The sequence below is a fragment of the Pelophylax lessonae genome, assembly GCF_965119305.1.
Source record: "Pelophylax lessonae genome assembly, chromosome: 12".
Taxonomy (NCBI): Eukaryota; Metazoa; Chordata; class Amphibia; order Anura; family Ranidae; genus Pelophylax; species Pelophylax lessonae.
In genome coordinates, this window is record NC_138779.1 from 83883712 (window position 1) to 83909328 (window position 25617).

General features: G+C 43.7%; 1 protein-coding gene across 3 annotated transcripts in view; it reads right to left on the reverse strand.

The window, feature by feature from the left end:
- Positions 1-25617, reverse strand: part of PRKCZ (protein kinase C zeta) — a 572887-nt gene that overhangs the window by 420418 nt on the left and 126852 nt on the right. The window contains exon 4 of one of the 3 annotated variants that reach the window (XM_082273173.1): positions 18454-18504. In XM_082273173.1, coding sequence (XP_082129299.1) covers positions 18454-18504 — 51 coding nt within the window. Of the gene's footprint in view, positions 1-6870; positions 7227-8119; positions 8316-18453; positions 18505-25617 lie in introns of those variants that run through there. The other 2 variants (XM_082273174.1, XM_082273175.1) reach the window with 2 other exon arrangements.

A 25617-nucleotide genomic window follows, 5' to 3' on the forward strand; every position in this document is an offset into this window, starting at 1 on the left:
AGTCAGTATTATGCTTTTCAACAGAACAAACTCTCAATTGTAGCAGATAAGAATGTGGAGACAAACCATTTATTACTGACACGTGCGTTTACAATGATCCACTTTTATTTATTCATGTAAAACCTTTATCCCAAAAGAAAAAAAAACAGTTGCTGAAACAGCTTGTATAACTGCGGTGTGAGGTGGAGTTTGGCTTCAATTTGTTAGTGTATCTAAATCTGCTAGTACATCTAACACTCCCCTCTTCCAGGACTGACACAAAGCTGCTGTCCAATGGTGCAGGAGGTGTGTTACTGGCCAGATCACCAAGTGAAAACAGAGGGGAAAAAAATTATAAAAAAAATAAATAAATAAAATGAACTAAAACATGCAAGGATTGGTAAGCTGCAAAATATATTCCAATTTTAGTTTTGGGTTTAAAGGATAAGTTCATCTTTTGGGAAAAAATAAATGCACGTTTTTGCAGAAAAAATAAAATGTGCATTTAATATTTTTCCCGCAGGAGCCTGCAGAGTATTGCACCTGTGATCAGTGATCATAGATGCAATGTCAGGGGGTAATGCTGGAGCATGTTACTTACGTCACATCCTATGTACTTAGCCTTTAATACCGCTTTAAGTGCAGAAGAATAACAGCTGATAGAATTACAGATATAAAATTGATTTGATGGCAAAGCCAGTCTACTTTATATTTTTATAGTTTCTTGTAGACAGATTTCCTGGAATTAAGATCAATAAATCATTTAAGATCCAATGACAAACACAAGCATTAAAGCATATACCCCATTTATTTAAAATCTTAGATGATGATTCATATGTGAAAAGTGTGCAACAAGAACACTTTCTTTTGGGAATTAGCCTATTTCTTTACAGTAGTTTAACAATGGACTGAAAGAATCTAAGACAGACCATAGATTAGGGTTTCTCAACTGGGGTTCAAGTCCCCAGGAGTTCCACAGCGATTCAACATTGTGGCGGATGTATATCCTCCCAATGTTGTTTCCAGTGTTCCCAATGCGCACTGTGAGTACTGTCAGCATGTATTGATACCTGATCCCCTCTCTGTATTTCCGGCTCAGTAAACTCAGGCAGAGTCAGGAGGAAATGCAGAGAGCGGGAGTTCTGACTTTAGAGAATGGAGGCAGGGAGCCGAGAATGGAGACCATGGAGGCAGGGAGCCGAGAAAGGAGACCACAGAGGCGGGGAGCCGAGAATAAAGACCACGGAGGCGGGGAGCCGAGAATAAAAACCACGGAGGCAGGGAGCCTAGAATAAAGACCACGGAGGCAGGGAGCCTAGAATAAAGACCACGGAGGCAGGGAGCCTAGAATAAAGACCACGGAGGCAGGGAGCCTAGAATAAAGACCACGGAGGCGGGGAGCCAAGAATAAAGACCATGGAGGCGGGGAGCCGAGAATAAAGACCATGGAGGCGGGGAGCCGAGAATAAAGACCATGGAGGCGGGGAGCCGAGAATAAAGACCATGGAGGTGGGGAGCCGAGAAAGGAGACAATGGAGGCGGGGAGCCGAGAAAGGAGACCATGGAGGTGGGGAGCCAAGAAAGGAGACCATGGAGGAGGGGAGCACAGAGTGGGAACTGTGAAGAGAGATGAGAATTGAGAACTATGGAGGTGGGGAGCACCAGATCAGAAGGTGAGATCCTGTCTGAGTGGTAGCAGTGATGCACATTTTGGAGGGGGGGAGCAGAGAAAGAACATGGCTGGTCTGGAAGGCGAATTCCTGTGTACAGAAGGGGTGAATGCAGACTGCGGAGGGGAAGGGAGGAGGGGGCAGCAGAGAACAGGAGGTGACATCCTGTGTTAACAGCACTAAAGGGGGGGGGGGCAACTGGATCAGGCTGAATGTAGTAGGAGGGGAAATTATAATAGCTTTTTGTTATGCTATAATTGTATAATGCTTTTATGATTTCACCTCTTACTACATTCATTCAGTCTCATCCAGCCACAGGCACCTGCGCTCTGCTCCCCCCTCTGCAGTCTGCATTCAGTTGCTACCATACACAGGGTTTCACCTCCTGCAACATTCAGCCATGTGCTCCCACTGTCAGCACTCCTCTTGGCATCACCCCCACAGGCTCAGAGGAGCTGGAACTATAGAGGAGGCACCAGGTATCAATGCGCATTGATAGTACTCGCTGTCAGTGCACATTGAAAACAATATTGGCATCATGTGCGTATTTTTTCTGTGCAGAAATATGCAACATGTATGCATGTTTCTGTAGAGAAAAATGCTCAAATTACACCAACATTGTGAACAGGGCACATAGAAATCAGTTGTTTTCTTTATGTCCTTGCAGAGACCTACATTAGGAAAATGCATGTCTCTGTGCATGATGTGAATAAGACCAAAGTATGCTATGCAGGTCAAATCTGCAACATTTTCCATCAATTCTTATGCATGTATTTAGAACGATATTTGGGAGGTTTGTTCAAGTTCAGTAAGGCCTCATTTTCACAGCACATGTGCAAAAAAACTGATGGAAAATGTGTGCAAATTTGACTAGCTATCTATTTCTATTTGTCATGTTCACACTATAATGTTGGTGTCAGGTGAGCTCTAATATTTATTATATTATTTAAAGCTACTTCTACAATAATTGTGGTTATATCTACAGTTTGCTTATCAGATCCAATGTTCCATGAGCTCTAGATCTAAACTTTTTTTTTTTTTTTTTTTAAGGGTTCCCGAGATCTGACTTTTTTGCCAAGGATTCCTCCACGGTAATAAGGTTGAGAAACACTGCCATAGATTATTTCATAAATCACTTGATTCCCCCATCAACACAGTGTTGATGAGGGAATCCCTCCCGCTGAGCTGTCCCTGCTGGGCAAACAACGAATATTACTTGCGGATATAGCCACTGGCAACAAGTGCATTCTGGAAATCCGATATGCTGGTTGTACCCAAGTCAATTGATGGATTGTTTTGGTATAATCAACCTGCCCATAGATGGATCGAATATCCGCTGATCCATGCTGAACTGGCTGAGATTTACACTATCTATGGCCGGCTTAACTGAAGTACAAGGCAAAATTAAGGGGGGTATTAGTGCTCATCATTGCCACCTATCAGTGCCCATAAAGGCTGCATATCAGTGCTGTATATCAGCGCCTCCTCATCAGTGCCTGTCAGTGCCAGTCAGTGCAGCCCCATCAGCACACGTCAGTAAAAGGAGAAAAATTACTTATTTATAAAAAAAAAATAAGCTTTTATTTTTTCACAAATTTTCAGTCTTTTTTTGTTTAGGAAAAAAAAAAAAAAAAAAACGTAGGTCCGGTTCACACTTATGCGATGCGGGAAGGCTGCGAATCCGCAGCCTGTTCCCGCATCGCACACGCACCCCCGGCAGTTCACACTGCCATATGCGATACGCTGGGAGTGTCAATGTAATCTTAACGACACCCCCAGATTGATCGCATATCGCAGTGCGATCTTGCAGTTCGCACAGGATCGGATCGCACAAGTGTGAACCGCTGTGCGATCCGATCCTGATGCGGCTGCCAAAAAGGGTCCTGTGCGAGTTTGCTGCGGGTGCGGGTGCGAATTTAGCCATACAAAGTGTATGGCTAAACTCGCACCGCACAGTCGATCGCATGTGAAGGAGCAGTGCGCTCCGACATTACATGCGAACCCCGCACTCGCACAAGTGTGAACCGGGGCTTAGTGGTGATTAAATACAACCAAAAGAAAGCTCTGTCTCAAAAAAAAAATAATAATAATTTTGTTTGAGTACAGCATTGCATGACCGCACAATTGTCATTCAAAATATGACAACGTTGAAAGCTGAAAATTGGCCTGGGCAGGAAGGGGGTAAAAAAATCTGTTTTGAAGAATTTATCCAAGTTCAAGCCAGTCACAGAGTCTGTCAATTAAAAACATTTTACATATTCAGCAAGAAGAATATAGTATGTTCCCCTGTATCTGTTATTGTAGATAGCGGATTTTATCACTTTTCAATGAGCACTGTTTGTGCCAGCTGAAGATCACCACCTCAATCCTGTAATATGACAGAAATCTTTAAAGCAGAATCGATGTTATACACACCAGGTTGCCTCTCCCTCTCTTCTCCCCATCCATATCTCCAAATGTCTATAAATACCCAAGATGGATACTGCTGCATTATGCAAAATCATTTGTTATAAGAATTCTTTATTTTACAGCTGGCCTGTTACTGAAAATAAAGTTCTAGCATTTGTAAGTCAAACGTATCCCTGAAATCTATAAGGCTGGCCATACTCTGCATGCATTTTGTTCAATCTTTGCTGGCTTGGTCGAAATTTGAGCAGTTAGTTTATGGCCCTGTAAACACCTATGTGCTTGTTAGAAGACAATGGTTCAAACAACTTTAGTTGAAGTAGCCTGCTGGTTGAACAGCACTGTTTTCTGATGCAATACCCTGGCAGGGGTATTTGTCCATCACCAGCCTACAACCAAGACCCTCCTTACACTCTTGCCTTAAATGTATTGTAACTACATACTGTCTCCCTTTACTTTTTAAAGCGCTGTGCAAACTAAGGCTATACATAAATCCTGTATTATAATAATGTTAGAGCAAACCTGTCAGGTATATCAATATGCACCAAGTGACAATTCTGACAAAGTTCAGGCACCTTGCTGAGAGACTGCAATCTTCCGTTTGGCTTCTGTGAAACTCTTACCATACATAGGGCCTTAACTTATGCTCAACCTAAAGCCAAGCCTCGCCTTTTCTTCAAGGTAAAGTCCGCCTCCACAATTCAACTGTCAAATAAGGGAGCCTCTGCTGAACATTTTCACATTGGACTGTTAGATGTTTGAGGTTAGCTGCAAGTCAAGCAGAAGCCAAGAACCTTTTTATTTATAAGAGATAGGGATCCCATAGTGATGCACATGAATCAGGTAAAGGATTACACCAAATGTCCTTGTAGGCATAGCAAACTAGATGCACACTTATAATGTTCTTAACTTATACAAAAGAATGCACATGCGTTCTTTAAATACAACCTCACTCCTGAGATCTCGGACATACTAAATGAAAACCAGCTTAGCGTTGTTGTTTCCATAACAATCTAATATACATGAATAAAATGTTCACACAATACCTGTGTTCTAATTTATTAGCGAAATGTTTCTGATGCCCAGAGACTTCCCAAAACTCCATGCTGTTGAACTCGTTTTCAGCATCAAGGCCTGCTACACCCAATCTTTTTATCCCAAATATAAGTAAATAAATATTTAGCCGGCAGACACTGTTTTAAGTGCATAATTATTATTACAATTATTTAGGTATCTCAAGATGTAAGATATAAAAGTATGGTAAAGGTATAAACAAGTATACAACTTGCAGCTTGTTACACAAGAAGGTCACACAGCTGGGAAGATCTTAGCAAATTGGCATCAAAGGAAGAGCATGACCTTGGAATGGCTGCTGGTGTGATCACATGATCCAAATGACCCCCTCTCCCCACCTCTTAATTAGTGTGGCAGTAAGGAAGGGGAGGGGGGGGTGTCAGACAATGCACAACAACAACAAAATATGCATATTCTAAACATCCTCACATACAATATATATATAACCTAAACAAACTACAGCTCTGCTAATATTTACAGCCAATGTCTTTTTAAACAAATCTGGATGGCTCCAAAGAGGTTAATAAAATATGCATACACAGAAAATAAGATATTAAAACAGGCCATTCAGTCAACCATAGCAAAAAATCTTTTTATCTTCCATGTATACAAGAAAACAAGGCTAAAACAATGGTTGAGAAGAATATGAAAAAACACTTGTTACAATTTTCGACAGTTTTACACTAAGAAAATGAATTATGGTTGCTATGGGTTACCGTATTGCGCACTTTCCTATTGCATTCTGCAATAAACAAACATTTACATTGATATGTTTTTATTGTTTTGCAACATATATTTGTTCATAAATAAATGGCCAACACAACTACAATACTTTTATATGTAAACACTGCAGAAATGCAGGAAAACTCAGCAAGTCAGTTGCCCAGTAGAAGGCCCGTGACCATGATGCTTATTTTCTTCCCCAAATGCGTTGCCCATGAAGACGCCAGAACTGATGACATTATTTTAAAGCCATACCAGCTTTGATTCAGACAGAAAATCTCATAGGAGTGGTTCACCATCAGTCATAAACCAGACAGTGCAAATCACTATTCACTATGCTGGCATGCACTGAAAACTATTTTTCTAATCCAGGTTACATAGGGGTGCTATAGAAAGTGCAAAAACACCAATCTGCCTAGTCAGATTCGGGTATAATCCCTTTAAATAACTGTATCAAAACAACGTAAGTATGAGGCACTGCGGGCACAGCTATACCGTGCCATTAAGCTATTAATCTGTAGTGTCTGTATGCATGTAGGAGGATGATCACATATCCTATACCCACCCTCTGTCACATACCATCACAAAGTGCAGTATGTTCCAGCAATCTGACACATAAAAGCATTAACCAATTTACAGATAGAAAGGGACAAAACAATTTTTATCCAAAATAAAGTAACAACAAAAACAAAAAAAGCAAGCAGAGCTGATAAAACAAGGCAACTGACATGGATCAAATGAACTGGACAAAGAGGCTAATCAAGAAATCACAGGTATGGCAAAGGAATATCTCGATTCCAGCAGCACACAAGAAAAACTCCTTATGTAAAGGCATCCAAGAGTCTGCTCATTTACAGCATTGCAGAAGATACAGAACGGAGCCATGCACTTATCTAAGAGGAAAAAGATCATCTGTTATCAAATACCAGGTAGTAGCATCCTTCTAGGAAGCAAACAGTTTAGACGCAGCCTCCGATCTTAAAATCCCTGTAAAAAAAAGAGGGCCTTGCTAACATACCATCAGATTTCTTGGGATACATTCCTTGCTTTAATATTCCTTATCGGCAGCATCCCTTCTCCATAGCGATGCTGAGAGACTCGATTCTTTGATCAATAACACTGAAAAGACCCTTTTTTCTCTCCAAGATCTCTCAAGCTTGACAATTCAGCCACATCCACATGCACGCCTGAGACACGAGCGCTATCTGAATGTCTTTCAACAATCTGTGATTGCAAAGCAGAACCACAAGGCACAGCAGCTACAGAGGTGGAATGCTGACTTGTCTGCATCACACATACACTCACCCACTTGCACACGGCAATGCATCAGTGGACAGCTCTCAGGCTTCATCCACACACATTACTCACTAAGAGGATTCTCTTTTTTTACCATCCCAAGAAAAAGTGATTTTTTTTTTCTGTTTCTTAAATTGAAGCGTGCGTTAGAGGGAAACATTCCCCTGTGGCAACCACCCTCCTTCCCCCCTCTGCTCTTCTTTTATTAACGAATGCTGCTGTTTCACGATTAGATATCAAGGACAAAAGGCAGGATCAGGAGCTGCATGTAACAGACAAATCGTATATAAAAGAAAAGGGATGGCATTCAAATATTTAATGGAAGGCCGTTTAGACGTCTCTGCCCTGTGTATCCAGGCATGGGTGGCTCAGTCTCATGGGAGGCTGCATTGAACAGCTGAGGCACACAAGAAAACATGGCATGGATGCCCCAGAAACACTGAAGCTGGTGCCACCAGCTATGCACCTGGCACAAACAAACTTCAGAGGGCTGCCACCGACAGATTACACTGGGGGAGACACCAAAGGGGAGGTGAAATATGTAGAGTCTGACACCATATACATAAAGCAGTTCTGTATTAAATTGTATTTTATTAAAGCAGCAATCCAAATTCTGATAATCTAAACCAAAAAAAAATAAATCAATTGGATACATTTTAAAAACCACCATCATTTAATCAAAACAAAAAACATTAGGCGCACAATTGGCTTTGCCAGTATGTATCAAACAGCATGTACATTTGGTCACGTGTACTACTAAAAGCCACCAGTAAAAAAAAAAAATCTTCCAGTCAAGAAAGAGTTAACCATTTTAACAACGCAGCTAACGGGTTAACGTCGCCTGTGCATCACTGGGGAGGAATCCTGAATGAAGTTTCATCAAATCTCCAGTGAAAATGAAAACAAGATTAATTCTCAGCAGAAGGCAATGAGGATGAAACAGATACAGAGAAAGGAAAAAAAAGGATCACCTTTAAAAGGATGCATACATCCAAAAGTAACAGCTGGTGCATTGTGTGAGCATCTCGGCTGGTCTCTGTGTTGAGCACCCCATGCACAAAGCAGCCAGGGCTCCCCACCTATCTCCTCCCCCTCTCTCTCTCTCGCTCCCTCGGTGTGAAGGTAGAGGACAGGCAGTGCTGAGGCGACAAAAGCCTTTTTCTGTGCACTACAAACTACAGAGAGCGAGATGCTCATAGGCAGTGGGCGGGATGTTCCAATGCCAGCCGTGTTACTGTCTGCAGGGCCCTCATACACACACACACACAGGGCAACAACACATCCTCGGGAGACTCCCATGTAGGAAAACATTATTACACCAGTCTGAGGAACACGTAACTGCTGTATGAAATGGAAGGAGTGACATAACTGGGGAAAGCTATAACACTGAGATCCTTTCAGTAGCTGGCCAGTGAAACAAGGAGGAACCCTGTGATTAGAAAAAAAAACTAAAGAAGCTCAGTCCACTAAAGTGGGAATTACAGAGCAAGAAAAAACCCCAATAGCCACCCACAGCTGTCAATGAGCGAGATTGTAACAATACAACTCCAAGTTTCATCTCCACATGTCAGCACAAATACTGCCCTGTGATTGTATGTACATTGGTGATCTGTGCAAACATTTACAGAATATTGTGCCATGGCTGCTGACATTTAGATCAGGGCTAAACCTGATGGGTGGAGATTTTATTTGTTGTAATGGATCTACTTTTTTTTTTTATAAAAGTCTACAGACTTCCCATACTAAAGTGTAAATCCAGTGACATGTTTTTAAATATTAGTTCCTCTTTCCACTCTCTAGGGTGCGTGGTGTCACACAAGCTGGGATCACAGCATTCACACATCATATGCTGGACATGAAAGTGTGTTGCAAAGGCCACTTGTAGTATCCATCTAATGGTCACGTGACAGGCTGACAGTGCAGTGACAGTGTCACCCCATATCAAAGTACACACATGCCACATTTAATGACATGTGAGCACCATTCAGTGTAGCAGTGCTCTGAGCACAGGCTGTCAGATGCACCCCCAGGAGGTGTGTCCATGATAGTTTGGGCTCAGAGAACATGGAGACATCTAGTGACTGAAGGTGAGCATTGCACAACAGAGAACATGGAGACATCTAGTGACTGAAGGTGAGCATTGCACAACAGAGAACCTGGAGACATCTAGTGACTGAAGGTGAGCATTGCACAACAGAGAACATGGAGACATCTAGTGACTGAAGGTGAGCATTGCACAACAGAGAACATGAAGATATCTAGTGACTGAAGGTGAGCATTGCACAACAGAGAACATGGAGACATCTAGTGACTGAAGGTGAGCATTGCACAACAGAGAACATGGAGACATCTAGTGACTGAAGGTGAGCATTGCACAACAGCTTTTTTTTTTTTTTTTTTTTTTTTTTTTTCACTTAGAGGTTGATTTACTAAAGGCAAATATACTTTTCGCTTCAATTGCATTGGAAGCTCTGAAATGAGGGGAAGCTCTGAAATAAGGGAAAGCTCTGAAATAACGGAATTTTTGTAAAATCTTACCGTAAAATTCCTTTCTCCGAGTCCTCTGACAGTCGCCGCCCACTCATACAGTCTTCACCAATGGGTATTGACCTCTTATCCATTGGAGCAAGCTAGGCATAAGACTTGTTAAAAACAAAGTAATTTACATAGACACACCTATGGGAGCTGTCCCACTGGTCCAATACCCCCCTGCTATCAGCCATCCCAGCTCAGTTAGGTAGCAAGCAGTTCAAGTCCAAAGAACCCCAAATAGAGGGGCGGGGGCGGCGACTGTCAGAGGACTCAGAGAAAGGAATTTTACGGTAAGATTTTACAAAAATGCAGTTTTCTCTTACGTTCTCTGACAGTCGCCGCGCACTCATACAGTCTTCACCAAAGACAACACAAACTGAGTTGGAATGGCTGATAGCATGGGGGTATTGGACCAGTGGGACAGCCCCCATAGGTGTGTCTATGTAAATTACTTTGTTTTTAACAAGTCTTATGCCTAGCTTGCTCCTATGGATTAGAGGTCAATACCCATTGGTGAAGACTGTATGAGTGGGCGACGACCGTCAGAGGACGTAAGAGAAAAGGGGAAGCTCTGCTGATTTCTATCATTTAAATCACGTACAAGAAAAAAAATGCTGTTTTTTTATTTTCCTTGCATGTGATTATCCACTTGCCGACCGCCGCACGACTATCTACGGCGGCGGTCAGCCCCTCACAGGCAAAGTGACGTAGGTCTACGTCGCTCGCCTGTGAGGGTTTAGGGAGCGAGCGCGCGCCGCCGGAGGCGCGCTCCCGCTCCCGCGTGGTCACGGACCCCCCCGCGCGTGTGACCGGCGGACCCGATCGCCGCCGGCCACTCTGCGATCGGCGGGGGAGAGGGAGAAAGTCAGGCAGCTTGTGTAAACAAGCTGCCTGTCATTCTCCTCTCTGTATGAGAGCTGATCACATGGATCTACTATGTAGATCCATTGATCACTCTGCATACAGTTGAAGCCACAGCCAATCACAGTTAGAATCACGCCCCTAGGGACACACACAGCCCCTCCCTCTCAAATAAAGTTAACCCCTTCACTACCAGTGTATTTTTACAGTAACAGTGCATATATATAGCACTGATTACTGTAGAAATGTCACTGGTAACCCCAAAAGTGTCAAAAATGTCAGTCAAGGGTCCGATCTTTCCGCCGCAATGTCGCAGTACCGCAAAAAAAATCGCAGATCGCCGCCATTACGCGTTAAAAAAAAAAAAACAACAAAAATGACAAAAATCTTTCCCTTTGTTAGTAAACGCAATAACTTTTGCGCAAACCAATCAAAATACGCTTTTTGCGATTTTTTTTACCAAACATAGGTAGCATAAAACAAATTGGCCGAAAATATTAAAAAATTTTGATTTTTACATTTTTTTTTGGGGGAATTTCATATAAAAAAAGGGAAAAATATTGCTATTTTTGCAAAATTTACGCTCTTTTTTTGTTTATAGCGCGTGATCAAAAAATCGCACAGGTGATCAAATACCGCCAAAAGAAAGCTCTGTTTGTGGGAAAAAAAGGACGCCAAATTCGTTTAGGTACAGCGTCGCACGACCGCGCAATTGTCCGTTAAAGTCACGCAGTGCCGAATCGCAAAATACCCTCTGGTCGTTTAGCAGCCAAATCCTCCGGGGCTTAAGTGGTTAAGTACTCTTTTCAAACTGAAGCTTTACCTCATTTACTAAGCTCTGGAGAAACTGCACTTGTAGTGCACAGTATATTTTCCTTTAGTAAATCAACTTTTACCCCAAAAATTGTTAAGGTATTCTGACACAATGGTTATCAAAGAACTGTGATTTTTATGTAACAGGGTAAAACAGTAAAGCTTACTTTGTAATTTAGGAGAGCATCTTTTCAAAGCTGCATTGCAACACACAAAGGAAAAAAATCATTGGTTTGTGTAAAATGTTACCACAAATATAGGATCAAGTCTGATTTGAGTGGACACAAAAATAGCACAGCAGCATTTTGAGTGCAAATTTCTGAACATAGCATATTCAGTAAACACAAATGTTACCTAGCAGTGTTTGTTGGGACCTGGTATTAAATAGAGCAGAGGCATTTTATATTCGCGCTTGTACATGTATTTTTTGTACATGTATTTTTTTTAGTGCGTTTTTACATATTTTTCTTTATAAGGGGGTCTGGATACCCCTCTGGATACCCCTCAAAGGAGGCCAGATCCAATCCTTCCAATCACCTCTATAGCATTAAATCATTTAAAATACTGATCTACGGTATAGCTCAGGGTTCTCAGCAAGCAAGAGATAACTGGCTCGATCCGCTCTGCCCTATTAAAAGATGGCTGTTGCCGCTCATAGGAAGTACCAGTAATGTCGCAGATTGTTTCACGGCACTCCCCCTTTAAATACAGTTCAAAAGCATGATCTAATGGATTCAACTTCTGGGCTTAGTGCAGGACCACAGCTGTCACTGACAGCTCAATTTTAAAAGGCACTTGGACAAACAAATATAGCTACAGTTTTTTTTAAACAGCCTGCAACTAAAGAGGTAAACAAAATAATGAAGGGTCAATTCTACCTGACTTCGTTTCCTATGAAATCACCATAAAAACATGTTGACATGAAATGTACAGTGCATTGTGACACACTTTAATTTTAAAGGAAAATTGAACAAGCAAAAATACAAATGTGAATGTATTTTTCATCTATAATCCCCTGCACAGCAAAGCTCAGACTGGGAGAGGGAGGGCTAGCACGGAGTTAAGCGCTACCATATTGCATGGTGCTGTCAATCTAACTCTTGGAGTGTGTTGACAGGAGGACAGATTGTGTTAATGGCTGATCTCCTCCAGTTAGCAGGAAAATGAGCAAGCCCTACTACTAAACAGCAGTTCATAAGAGTGAGGCGACCAATCTGGCTATGCTTTCTGGCTGGTGTGCCTGAATCAAAGCACTTGCTGAACAGAAATAAGAATCTTTTGAAAGTTTAGCACAGTTATTGATTTCAACTCTATACTTGCTGAATTCCAGGACACAACAGATGAAAGCACAAAGGCGTCTGAAACTCCCAAAGCATTGAATGCAAAAGATTTTCAACATATTATCTTTACAAGACAGCGATGCTCAATGACACAAGTCAGTAAAAAACATTCTGTTTGGAGGGAGTGCTTCTTATTACTCTTCAAATAATGACAGTCAATTTATCCCTTGTATGTAAACTTTAAATTGCTTGAAGCTAAATGGGCAGAACAGCCATGGTCAACTGACAGCTGAAAGTTAGAAGGCCAGGCTTAGCACCAAGACGTGGTTTACATCCAGGAGCTGGGATCTAAGGGGCTTCACAGGGATCAGTCGGAATACAAACATTGCTGGTTGCATGCATCATTATCCCTGTTATTACCTTAGAAATGTTTTAGGCAGGTCAGATTCACTTTAAATATTATGGTATAGATACCCTACATCAGGGTCCTGCTGCTTCAAGATTACACCCCACGTTAACTACTGAGCAAAGCTGAAGCTTATTGATAGTAGCACAACAAGAAATAGATACATCATTAGTCCTGTTCATTTGGTCCATTTGTAGATCTGACAGAAAATCACTGTTCTGGCCTTGCTTAGCCAAAACTGCTACACCTCCTCTGCAGAGACAGATGAAGCTCTGTGTTTGTACAATATTGTTATTCATTTTCATTTGCATTGAAATTGTTTGCCATCGTTGTTTTTCCAAAGGCCTTGGGATACTGGCAATACAAAGAAATGAAAACGTGCACAGAGAAAGAAAAGTAACAGCTCTATGAGTGAAGACCACAGAGGAATATATAGTACCTATTTCATATTGAAACAGGCACAATAAACAAAAATCCCTTTGAGGTCAGTTCACGCCACAATTTCTGCATTTTGGATGCATATCTACATGCCAAATTCTGATGCGTTCCAGTGCATTTTTCCCCTTCATCTCAATTGAGGATATTCGCTTTCCAGGGTATTTTTGATGCGTTTTTCCTTTCTTTTCTCCATTTCAAATGAGGATATGCGCTTTCCAGTATATTTTTTATGCTTTTTACCACGTTTCATACGGAAAAACTGTATTCATGTTTACTCACCACCTACTGCTTCTACGATTCTCACTATTATGATACATATATTCTCTCCCCTGCTATATATTCTCACTATTATGATACCTATATTCTCTCCCCTGCTATATATGCTTTTATCTACTTTGTCCTTTACCTGTTAAAGAGGAAGTAAACCCTCCTCTGCAACTTGTACCTATAGGTAAGCCTATGATAAGACTTACCTATAGGTACTGTAAATATCTCCTAAACATGTACAGTTTAGGAGATATTTACTTTGCATGCAGCCAGTGACATCACTGGCGCATGCGCTCTGAAGGAACGACCGCTTGTGCCGTTCCTTCAGAGCCCCGTGCCGTGACCGTCGACTCCCGCGCGCATGCACGGGAGTGACGTCATCGCAGCTCCAGCCAATCAGATGGCCGGATGCTGCAAACCCGGAAGAAGGGTGACCGAACATGTGACCCATGAGACAGGTGAGCGGGCGGCACTGCGAGGCTTCCTTCTAAGGTAAGTATTTCAAACTGCTGCAGAGTTTGTATGGTGATTTCCAGGTTGGCCACCAGAGCAGTAGAAGTCCTCCAAGTAGCCCAGTACCGCGATCCCCCCTTGGCGCAACAAAGCTAGCACCGGGGCTAACAATTTTGTGAAGACCGGAGGAGCAGAGGAGAGACTAAAGGGTAAAGCCACAAACTGATAATGCTCCTCTCCCACGGCAAAGGGGAGAAAACGCTGATGAATGGCACATATTGGAGTGTGAAGGGAAGCATCCTTGATGTTGATAGAGACAAGAAAATCCCCTTGACGAAGGGATGCCACCACAGTGTGAATGGACTCCATTCTGAACTTCTGCACCCGCACAAAGCAGTTCAGCCTTGAGGTCCAGGATTGGACGCACCTTGCCTTCCTTCCTGGGAACTGTAAACCAGCTTGAGTAAAAACCCTTAAAAAGTTCCGAACTCTGAAAAATCACCCCTTGAAGCAACAGGTCTTGTACCGCCCCGAAACAGACCCTGTAGGTGGTCTGGGGACAGGTGCAATTTGGAAGGAAAGAACCTTGCCGGGAGACAAGAGCAAAACTCGATCTTGTAGCCAGACCGAATGACTTCGAGGCCCTGCAAGGCTACAAGCCCATGTCAGTCGAACCTTGGGGACGAAAAAACTTCTGATGAGCTGAGAAGGAGAGCACACATCTACAACAAGGTTCCTTGCCCTTAATAGCCAGCGGAAGAAAGGTACTCCAGGGTAGCTCCAAACAAGCGATCTCCTTGAAAGGGAAAATCAGTCAAGTCCTTTTTAGAAGTCTGGTCCGCAGACCAGCATTTGAGCCAAAAAACATGCCAAAGGACCACTGCCGAAACAGAGACCCGAGCCACTAGGGGAGTCGCATCCAAAGAGGCATCACAGATAAACTGCAGCCCCTAGCTCAGCAAAGGCAGGGGGAAGCTGTTCTCCCTTCAGGTCACGGCATAAAAGCTTAGACCACTCAGTCAGAGTTTGCGACACCAGGACAATGGTCAATACCGGCCTCAGAGCCGAACCACCCAGAGTGCACATATTGCGGGCCACAGCCTCCTCCTTTCTGTCAGCCTGATCCTAAAGACCAGGGAAACTTCAACTGGAATCATTGTTGCCTTGTTCACTTCATAGCTTGACAAAGGAGCGCGCTGTTTGGGCCAAAGCCATAGGCTGCATGCTCCGAAACGCATTGCATTATTGTGATCTCACTGGCGCAGTTAGCGGTCCAAGGTGTGGTTCAGCCCTCGGTTTTATCCTCACTCCCTGGAAGCCGGCTCACACATCCATATCCACGGAGGAAGCAAAGAGGAGAGAAGAAACGATAAACCTAACCTGCTGGAAGCACAAAAGACCCACCGTCCAGGACTCACAAAGGGACTCCTTACTCCCCTATTTCAGGCATCATACACTCATGCAAAATGTGAGTTTTTAAGAATCTATGTTTCTTCTTTTCTTGCATATTTGGGAATATTGCTTCAGTCATTCCCCCCACCTGCTGATGGCTGCCTAGAAGACTTGTGCATTCACCTTCTTATGGTGCCCCTTATACTCCAGGATACAAAGTTCAGAATAGACTTGATACAGCCCATGAACTAGCGCCGATCCATCTATAATTGTATTTCTAGATTATCCAGCCTGTCGCCCAGTCCAGCAGTTGATTGTAGATCTCACAGGAAAAACCAGGAGAAAAAAAGTGCCATCTAAAAAGAAAAAAATTGCCAGGACCAGAGATCCCAGCAAGGAACTAGGTCCTTACTCCTGACTAGGCAGAAAAAAAACTGAGTAGCTACAGCAGAGAGGGGGACTGCCCATAGGCATAGTCAGGTCCTACTCCTTTAGGGGGCAGTAATGGTTATGAAGATCAGGAGCTGTGTCCGTCAATGAACGAAAGAGAAATGAACGTGATCCAGTAATGCTGATTAAATTGTAAGCTCCCCAGTGCTTGTGTTTTTACACATTCAAATTTTGGATGTTGGAAATGTTATAAGGAAAGTAATAGAATGTTGAATTGCTTTTTTACTTGGAAAAGGTAAATTATAGAAACTTGTAAACTAAAACATGGAATTTGTTTTGTTGGTGGAAGTAAAATATTTTTGGGAATATTGGGTGGATAATTATTTAGTCTCTGAAAATTTCACTGCAGATATCCAATGCAGTACATAAAAAGTGAGCTTGGTGAAATCGTAAACTACTACTCCCTTCCCCATTAAACACTTTATTGGGAGGACTCCAACATAGTTTTGTATATTGTGAGACAGGTTGAGGAGGTAATGAGTTAACACACAAGAGAGATCTGCAAATTCTATACCAATGTGTTTATTTACCCTGATTTGCTTGTTTTCCCAGAGAGATTCTGAAGAGTATTCCCCTTTAAACTCTCAGATATAAAGACGACTAAAGCCTTCAAGGAAAACTTCATAGTGGACAATGCTCTTGCCCTCTTGATTTGGACAGCTTGCTTTTTTTGCATTACACTGGGTTTGTGGACTACAGACTTTACTACCACTTTAGGCAGAAATCCATACAGCTGCTTTTATAAAGTCTGCTTTTGTACGTGTAACTACAGGCAAGCCTTTAAAAAGGCTTACCTGTAAGTACAGTGGATATCTCCTAAAGGTGCACCATTTAAGAGATATTTACATTCGTAGCTGCTGGTAATGTCATCGGCGCATGAGCAATACGCTCTGGATGAACGGCACACCCAAGTGTGCAGTCCTATTCCGAGCACTGTCGCATTTGTGACTCGCATGCGTATGAGTGATGTCATTGCGGCCAGAACATGCAAACTCAGACAGAAAACTAGGTAAAGATGGAAGCCCTGTTGGCGGTGACTGCATGCTGCCGGAGGGATTGCTTTAAAGTAAAATCTGTCTAATGTCATAATAAGCTAGTACTATATAAATTTACCTGCAGTGGAACATTTTTTTTTTTTTTTTTTTTTTTACGAGAGTTAACTAGTGCTTTAAAAAGAGAAGTATGGCCAAATCTCCTTAGGCCATACTTTTATCGTGGGTCACAGGAGTGCACTTATTTGCACTCCTGTAACCCAGAATCAGCCAATAATGGGTTATATTAAAAAAAATGAAATCAGTGCAACTGAATACAAATGTAAGGAAGCTGCTACTATGCACCAAGGGTCAATATATCAAATCCCAGATCATAAACAAATAGTGCAGCACTAAAAATTAAGCATAAATAAACAGAAAAAAAATAAATCCCAATGTGAAAAAAGTGTGATCATGCACAAAAATTGTACAATGTGCGCCGCTTAGTGTGTCCACACCCGGTCACACAGTCTCCTCACCTTAATGATAGCCCCTGTTTGACCAGAGGGGCTAATATGGCACAGGACTCGCTCAAAAATTAGCGTGATCCCAATCCTGATGACACGTGGCGTGAGACCAAAGATCCTTAGCCAGGGGACTCACTAGATAAGACCAGACCACTTCCTTAGGAATCCAAGTATATTAGGGCAAAAAAAGTCAGGACAGCACATATAAGCCCCTCCAACTCCCAGAAATACCTAGTTTTCTTTTAGCAATCAATCAGAGGAAAATGCCATGGCAAAGGGGAGGGTGGTCTGTACCCTGCAATGACCAGGTCTCTGATCACCCACTATTCTGGACCTATAGAGCACTCTGCAGCTTACACTGCAATGTGCTGTTGTAACAAGAGCGAGTGCCACGCACAGATTCCAATGCCGAAAGGCAATGTTACAGGCCAGCCCTGCATTTCTATTTCTAGATATTTTGTGTGGTTGGATCCAAGTGCCATTCCCCAAGCTGACGCTGAGGGGCAACCAAACCAGAAGCTGCTGTAAAATTACCACTGTGGTGTTGATGGAGCCTGGTGGAGAAGGGTTTATCGAAGTGAAGAATCTGCAACGTTTTCAGTCTTCTAGTAATAACGAAACTATACTATAGGCAAGAAACCTGCTCTTCGTAAAGAGAAGCCATTCATCACCTAAGGACACTAGCAAAAAAATGCTGGAGTGGGAGGAGTTATATTGGCTTTCCTATCAGTTTTTTTTGGCAGAGTCCTCACCCTAAGATGGTATATATAACCCATTATCAAAACCTAAAAGGAGTCTGTACTGTACAGTTAAAATATATTCTCACACTAACATGTAAAACGCAATGTGAAGCATCCAAAAAAGCTTTTTTTATGACAAAAAAAAAACTATAAAAAGAGAATATTGATTACTCACTGTCTTCTCCTGGGCAGGGCATGCCTGGCTTTTCAGGGATGCTAGGAAACACTGCAAGACAAAAACAAATAATCAGAACAAATGCACATTCTCTTGTATGCTACAACTACATTTTCCTAAATGAAGGTTAGCACTGATTTTCATTAAAAAGGTTGAAGGCTCCTAATAAATTATTTAATTTATACAGTATTTGTAATTTAGTCGCATCTTATACCTCGCGGAAGCTTTCAAGATTGCTCCGCCATCGTTCTTGCCCACCCAGGAGTATTTGGTGCTTTCAACCACCTTAGGGTGTTTTCACTAATTTGAAGCACTGTGTGTCATTTAAAATTCAAAATATAATACAATATATAAAAATGTAAAATGAAGAGAAATATACTATTAAAATTGTTGCGGAATGTGAGCAGATCTGAGAACTCCCAAGTAATACAAGAAACTTTGGCTTAAACATTCTAGTAAATACTAAACAATAAAATATCAGTTCTGCAAAGATTGACCCTTTAAAAGCAGAAGCAGGCTGCAGTCTGAATCAGCATGGTCATTGTAGTGGTTTACATCCACCACTGCATGAAATTGTTCTTCCTAGTGACACCTGCAAAGTAAAAGAAAGGCAGCGGTTGCACTTTGTTGCTCCTTCTTGCAATGCAAATCTATGTGTCTGCCAACCCACTGAAAGCAATGCACGCCATCAAGACAGCAGAGGACTCAACTTGCAAGAGAAGGTCGTTCAGGTAGCCCAGTACCGCAATGCCCCGCTGACGTAGCAGAACCAGGGCCAAACACTTTTGTGAAGAACCAAGGAGCAGAGGCAAGACCAAGGGGTAATGCCAAAACCTGATAGTGCTCCTATCTCACAGAAAAACTGAGAAAACTCTGGTGTCGGGCACATATTGGAATGTTCAAGTAAGCATCCTTGAGGTCGATACAGGCAAGGAAATCTCCCTGATGTAGGGATGCTACCACTGTGAGAATTGACTCCATTCTGAATTCCTGTACCCACACAAAGCAGTTCAGGGCCTTGAGGTCCAGAAGCGGATGGACCTTGCCCTCCTTCTTTGAATAAAAACCTTGAAACTGTTCCAAAACTGGAACCGGGACAACCACTCCCTGAAGCAACGGGTCTTGCACCGCCCTGAAGAGAGCTTGCAAACGGTCCGGGGACAGACATACAATGGAATGAAAGAACAAAACTATCTTGTAACCAGACAGTGTCACTTTGTGGACTCACTTGTCGTTTACCAAGGAAAATCATGGCCCAGGAAGCCCACTAAGACATCCCGCCACCCCATACACAGGTGAGGGCGCACCTTCATGCTGAAGGAGACTTACCCGCGGGCCTAGAGAATCCCACTCTCGGCTTGCAAGACAAGAGCCTCTTGGAACCTCAGGTCACACAGACTTCGCTTTTCTGTTAGCCGAAGGCCAGGGATTCCTCTACCGGAATCATGGTTGCCTTTTTTAACCTGGAGACAGGGGGGTCCACCACCAGTAGGGCAGTCCAGTTCTTTAGAATTGACTCTTCAAGGGGTATCTCACCCCAAAACATTTGGGAACCACAAAGGGACGTTTTGGGCGCTCCCAATATTTGTAGACAAACTTGTCAAAATAGAGGGGATAAGGAAACACTTTTGCCATGCAAGACAGCTTGTGTGTGCCAAAGGGTACGCCGCAGTCTCAGCTGCATCCTCCATTTTTAAAGTCTCCCGCACAGATGGAAACAGTGCGTCAACCAGTGCCTTCTCGTGCGCGATTACAGGTGTGGAGGATTTATTCTCACTATTTGATAGATCAGGAAGCGTGGCTACAAGCCCTGCAGGGGGGTCACGTCCATAGTGGCAGAGCCAGATTCAGGATCTGACGCGACAGATGAGACAAGGGAGGGCAAGGAATACTTTTTGCTAGCTAGGTTGGGGGTTATATGAAGTGATTGGCACTGCCCATATTATATCAATAAAGGTGTAATATGTGAATGTAATATCACCCAAATCCTGCTACCACATATTGATCACAAATAACAGAGTAAGTGATATCACATGGACCTTATATACAAAAAACATATATATAATTTGCAAATGGTGCAGTAAAGTGGCAAGTGATTATTTTGAACAGGTAGATGTTGGTATTAAATATATCAAAGTGACTCAAACGAACAAAGTGCTGGGTGATGTTGCAAATTTGCTAAATAAATATAAAAGTAGATTACAATAAATATTCTGATTGTGATATAGGTGGGTGTTAGGTAAAATAAATAGCAAATATAAAATTAATATAAATGACCAATAAAGTGCATATACTACAAAGGTCAGGTGTTAAGGTGACAAGTGTGAGAACTTGCTGAATCCACAAAATTGTGCAACAATTCAAAAGAGCAGAATATTAAGGTGACATGTGTGAAGGCTCACTGAATCCACAAGCTTGTGGTTCAGCCAAAAAACAACAAGGTTTAAATCGGTTGGTGAAGATTGATGACAAATTAATTAGTGACTAAATTAATAGTTAAAATAGTCTATAAGTAGTTAATATGTGCAAAGTCCAAAAAATATTAGAAGGTGCTTTCTTGAGGTGATCCGGAGTGGGTGTGCGGGTGAGGAATCTTGTGCTCCCCTCTCAATACAGCCCGCACTTACCAGAGCTAAGTACCCCTACAGGGGTGTCCAGCTTGTAGTTAATATTGGGGTTCACTCCCGTATGGCAGGGGTCCTGGACCCTGATAACCTTAGCTGTGGTACTTCTCTCAGATCATCTCTCAAGGGTACAGTTTAGGCTCAAACATCCATGGACATCAGTATACCAAGGGTAATAGAAGATACTGTCTGCAGATCTGCTTCCCCGGATATACTTTTTGCTAGCTGCCCAAAGGCCACCCCCACCCGGGTAACAAAGGACTCCAGGACCACCATCAGAGCATCAATGGAGGGCTGGGAACCCCAGAAGACCTGCTGCCTCCGAGAGGGGGTCTGGTGGGAAACACGCTCACGAGACTAAATAAGGTAAAGGGGGGACCCACTAACAAAGCGTCTAGCACCGCTATGGGACTCCCCCACCACACCTGTATCACTACAGGCTATCGGAAAGCAGAGCACCCCACAACCTGCAGAAGAACAAGGGAGGAACCCCACCAGACTCACCACCCCACCAGAGTAGCACTAGTCTGCACCAGAGATGGCCAGTAACCATGTGTGGTGTCCAGGGGAAAAGGAAACCCAGGAGTCAACACCAGGGGAAAAGGAGGAGCTCCCACAGCCAAAATCGCTGCCCAGAGGCTCCACTGTCATGGCCGCTGCTCTTAATGCACGCAGACTAACTAAAAATTGCCGCCGGCCTACACATCCCTGGAGCCTAGGCAACAGCCACAATGGAGAGGTCGGATCCGGGCACAAGACCACCATCAGTAGCCAGCACCCACCATCCGGAAGTTTGTCCCACGGTGGCATGTCCACTCAACATGGGCGGTACCAAGATGGCCCACAGGGACCACCATACAAAAGGGGGGAGAGAGGGGAAACTGTAGGTCCGTCCATCCCAGGGAGGGGCCCGCGTCCACGCCAAACAACATCAAGGGGGAGAGTGGGGGACTGCTACTCACCATACCAGGGGGGGGCAGCTACTCACCAAACCAGGAACCAGGGGGGCAACACTCCAAACAGAACCTCCTCACCACTGAAATAGGGGGGCTGTCAGCCAAGAGGAATGATGCAACTTGAGCCAAGACTCGGTCGTATGTGACCTCGCGAAGCGTTTAACTCGCAGGCCAGCCCCTGTCCACTAGGGCTTTGTCACGGCAGATGCAGCGCGAAGCTCTGGTCTGCGCACGCTCACTGGTCTGACGGGGGGGGGGGCCACTGGATCTAGCCTATTAAGCCCATCGCCCAGCAGTTGATTGCAGATCTCACAAGAAACAAAAAACATTCTCTTACGAAACAGCAGACTGCAAAACCGTGCGGCCAAAAGAGGCATCTGAAGATGCCAACAAATCCACCTTGTAGAATTTGGTAAAAGTGTGCACAGACGACCAAGTCGCTGCCTTAAAAACTTGTACAACAGAGGCCTGATTTCGAAAAGCCCAAGAGGCACTCAGCGCTCTAGTAGAATGTGCCTTCACAGGGAAAGGAGGAACCTGACCCTTGATTAAATAAGCCTGAACAACCATCTGTCTGATCCATCTCTAAATGGTCGCAGCAGACGCAGCCAAACCTTTTCGAAGACTGTCCATAAGGACAACGAGAGAGTCTGATTTTCGAAAGGACTTCGTAACCATCAGATAAACTCTTATTGCATCCAAAGAATGCAAAGCAATTACCTTGGGATGCTTAGGCTTAGGATATAAGGAAGGCAACACAATTAAGATGAAAATCCGACAACACCTTAGGAAGAAAAGACGGATTATGAAAGAAAGGAAAAGGAGGCGCAAACACCTAGTGCATTACCCGTGGTACTGTTTAAAATGATTTAATAAAATGCTGAATGCATACTCACAAACATGAAGAATAGAAATCGTGTTACAAATTCCCGTCACACGTATGTTGGAACATGTCCTGGAAATTGCGACCGCTAACGCGTTTCGGGAGTCGAGCTCCCTTCCTCAGAGCTGGTCAGGTCATAGCAGGTTGAAGTATAAATAGCTTTCAGCATTTTATTAAATAATTTTAAACAGTACCACGGGTAATGCACTAGGTGTTTGCGCCTCCTTTTCCTTTCTTTCATGCACCCGTTTTGGAGTCCCCTGCCTGAGGAGAGCAGCACGCCATTCTTCCTCTGTCGAGTGAGTGCTTGGCTGAAATATTTGTTTGGAGTAGAAAAGACAGATTAGGTCGGAGGACCACTTTATCCCTGTGGATCACAAAATAAGGCGAACAGGACAGCGCCACCAACTCCGATACTCTGCGAGCAGAAGTAATAGCCACCAGAAAGGCAACCTTCTGCAACAAGGAAGGCAGAGAAATCTCCCTTATATTCTCAAAAGGAGGCTTTTGAAGAACAGACAAAACCAGATTGAGATCCCACGGAGGCAACGGGGATCTCCTCGGAGGAGCCAGATGATGCACCCCTTGAATAAAAGTGCAAATTAAGCTATTGGTAGCCAATGGACGTTGGAAGTAAAGGGCCAAGGCCGACACCTGACCTTTGATAGTGCCCAACGCCAAGCGCTGCTCAACCCCCATTTGTAAAAAGGCCAAAACCCTAGCTATAGGAAACAAGCGAGGGTGCAGCTGCAGAGATTCACACCATTACATGTACAATTTCCATGTACGATGATAGATCTTCCTAGGTGTCGACTTCCTGGCCTTCAAAAGGGTAGGAATCACTGAGTTAGAAAGACCTCTATTCCTCAATAACTTGCTTTCAAACAGCCAAGCGTTAAAGCCAGCGACTGTAAAGCAGAATGGAAGATCGGTCCCTGAAACAGCAGATCTTCCCGTAGAGGGAGTCACCATGGAGGATCCAGGACCATGTTTACCAGGTCTGTGTATCAAGACTGCCGAGGCCAGTCAGGTGCCACCAGAATGACCGGAATGCCCTCCACCGCCACCCGGCGAAGATACCTCGGCAGGAGAACAAGAGGAAGGAAGGCATATATCAGGTGATACTGGCTCCAAGGAGGGCACAATAGTAGATTTGTTCAACCTGGAAACAGGGTGATCCACCTTAGGTGGCACCGTCAAACGGTTGGAGACCGTATCAGCAAAATGATACCGGCGTTTAAAGCGTTTTGGCACCACTAGCACGTGCTTAACATGCTGCCATTGGTCATGCACAATATCATGAAAAGTCTCAGGACAGGGGAAAACCTTACCAGACTTTTGGGTCTAGCAGGAGACAAAGGCCACCTGCGTTCCTGCCGGAGTGGGCTCATGAGTCATTTTTAAAAAGTTTCCCTCACTGAAACCATCAGGGCTTCCACTAAAGCGCATTACCACGATGCAGCTGAAGACAGGCCCTATTCCCCATCTGCCTGAGAGGACAGCAACCCTTAAGGTAGGGGGGGGGGGGGGGAGTGTGTGGCAACCACAGCCAACAGCAGAAGTCCCATAGTAACTCCATGGTTGATGTCACTTCCCATTCATTTTTACAGCTGTTGTCGGATGTGTCCTGTCAGGGACACAGCCGTACTGGCATTTCTGCCAGTACTAGTCATGGACGCTCCTGGCTCAATCAACACAGTCCTCTGCTGGCCCGTCAGGGACATGGCCGTAGGAGAACTGGCAACATTGCCAGTAATAGCAATGGTCGTTCCTGCCTCAATTGACACTGCCCTCTGCTGGCCTATAAAAGGTGGCCATAGGAGCAGACTCATTGCTGGATTATCTCTCAGCTTCCTGTTTCCTGTTTGGACTTCCTGTTGTGACCCGGCTTGTTTCTGAGCCATCTGATCTCCTCCTGGTGTTTGACCCTAGGGCTTGCCTCTCGGACTTTGCTCTTGCTACTACCTGCCTGTTTTCCCAGTGTATGACCCCGGCTTGCCTAAGGACTCTGCTACTTACCTTGCTCTTGGACTGATCACTGGTGTTTGACCCTCGGCCTGGCTTTTACTACTCCTCTAGTTGCCTGCCTTACCCAGAGTTCCTGAAATCATCTGGTGCTCACCACAGGCGACCTGTGCTAATTGGGACGCTTCACCTCCTGTACCACTTCCAGGGGTGACTCGCACTGAGCCGCAAGGGAAGCCCTCTCTGCACTTCGGCCTCCATCCAGATTGTGGCATGTCCTCTGCAGAGCTTCTGCAGCTGGAGAAAGAAATGAAGCATATGAATAAAGAAATGAAGAGACCAATGCACTACCACTGGGGTATAAGATAGAATAGGAGTGGGGATAAATCTGTAGATTTCAACCAAAATTCTGAAACAGACAGCCAATTCTGTAGTGTCACCACTTACTCACAGAAATAAAGGAAAAAAGGGGGGGGGGGGGGAAATCGGCGCTTGCTTCACTAAATAATCATATAGATCCAAAAAAATAATTTTTGCGACCTTTTGCCACATTTCAGACTTCAAACAAAGATATAAAACTGTCATTTTTTGTGAAGAATCGACAACAAGTGGGACACAATCATGAAGTGGAACGAAATTTATTGGATATTTCAAACTTTTTTAACAAACTGAAAAAAGCGTGCAAAATTATTCAGCCCCCTCAAGTTAATACTTTGTAGCGCCACCTTTTGCTGCG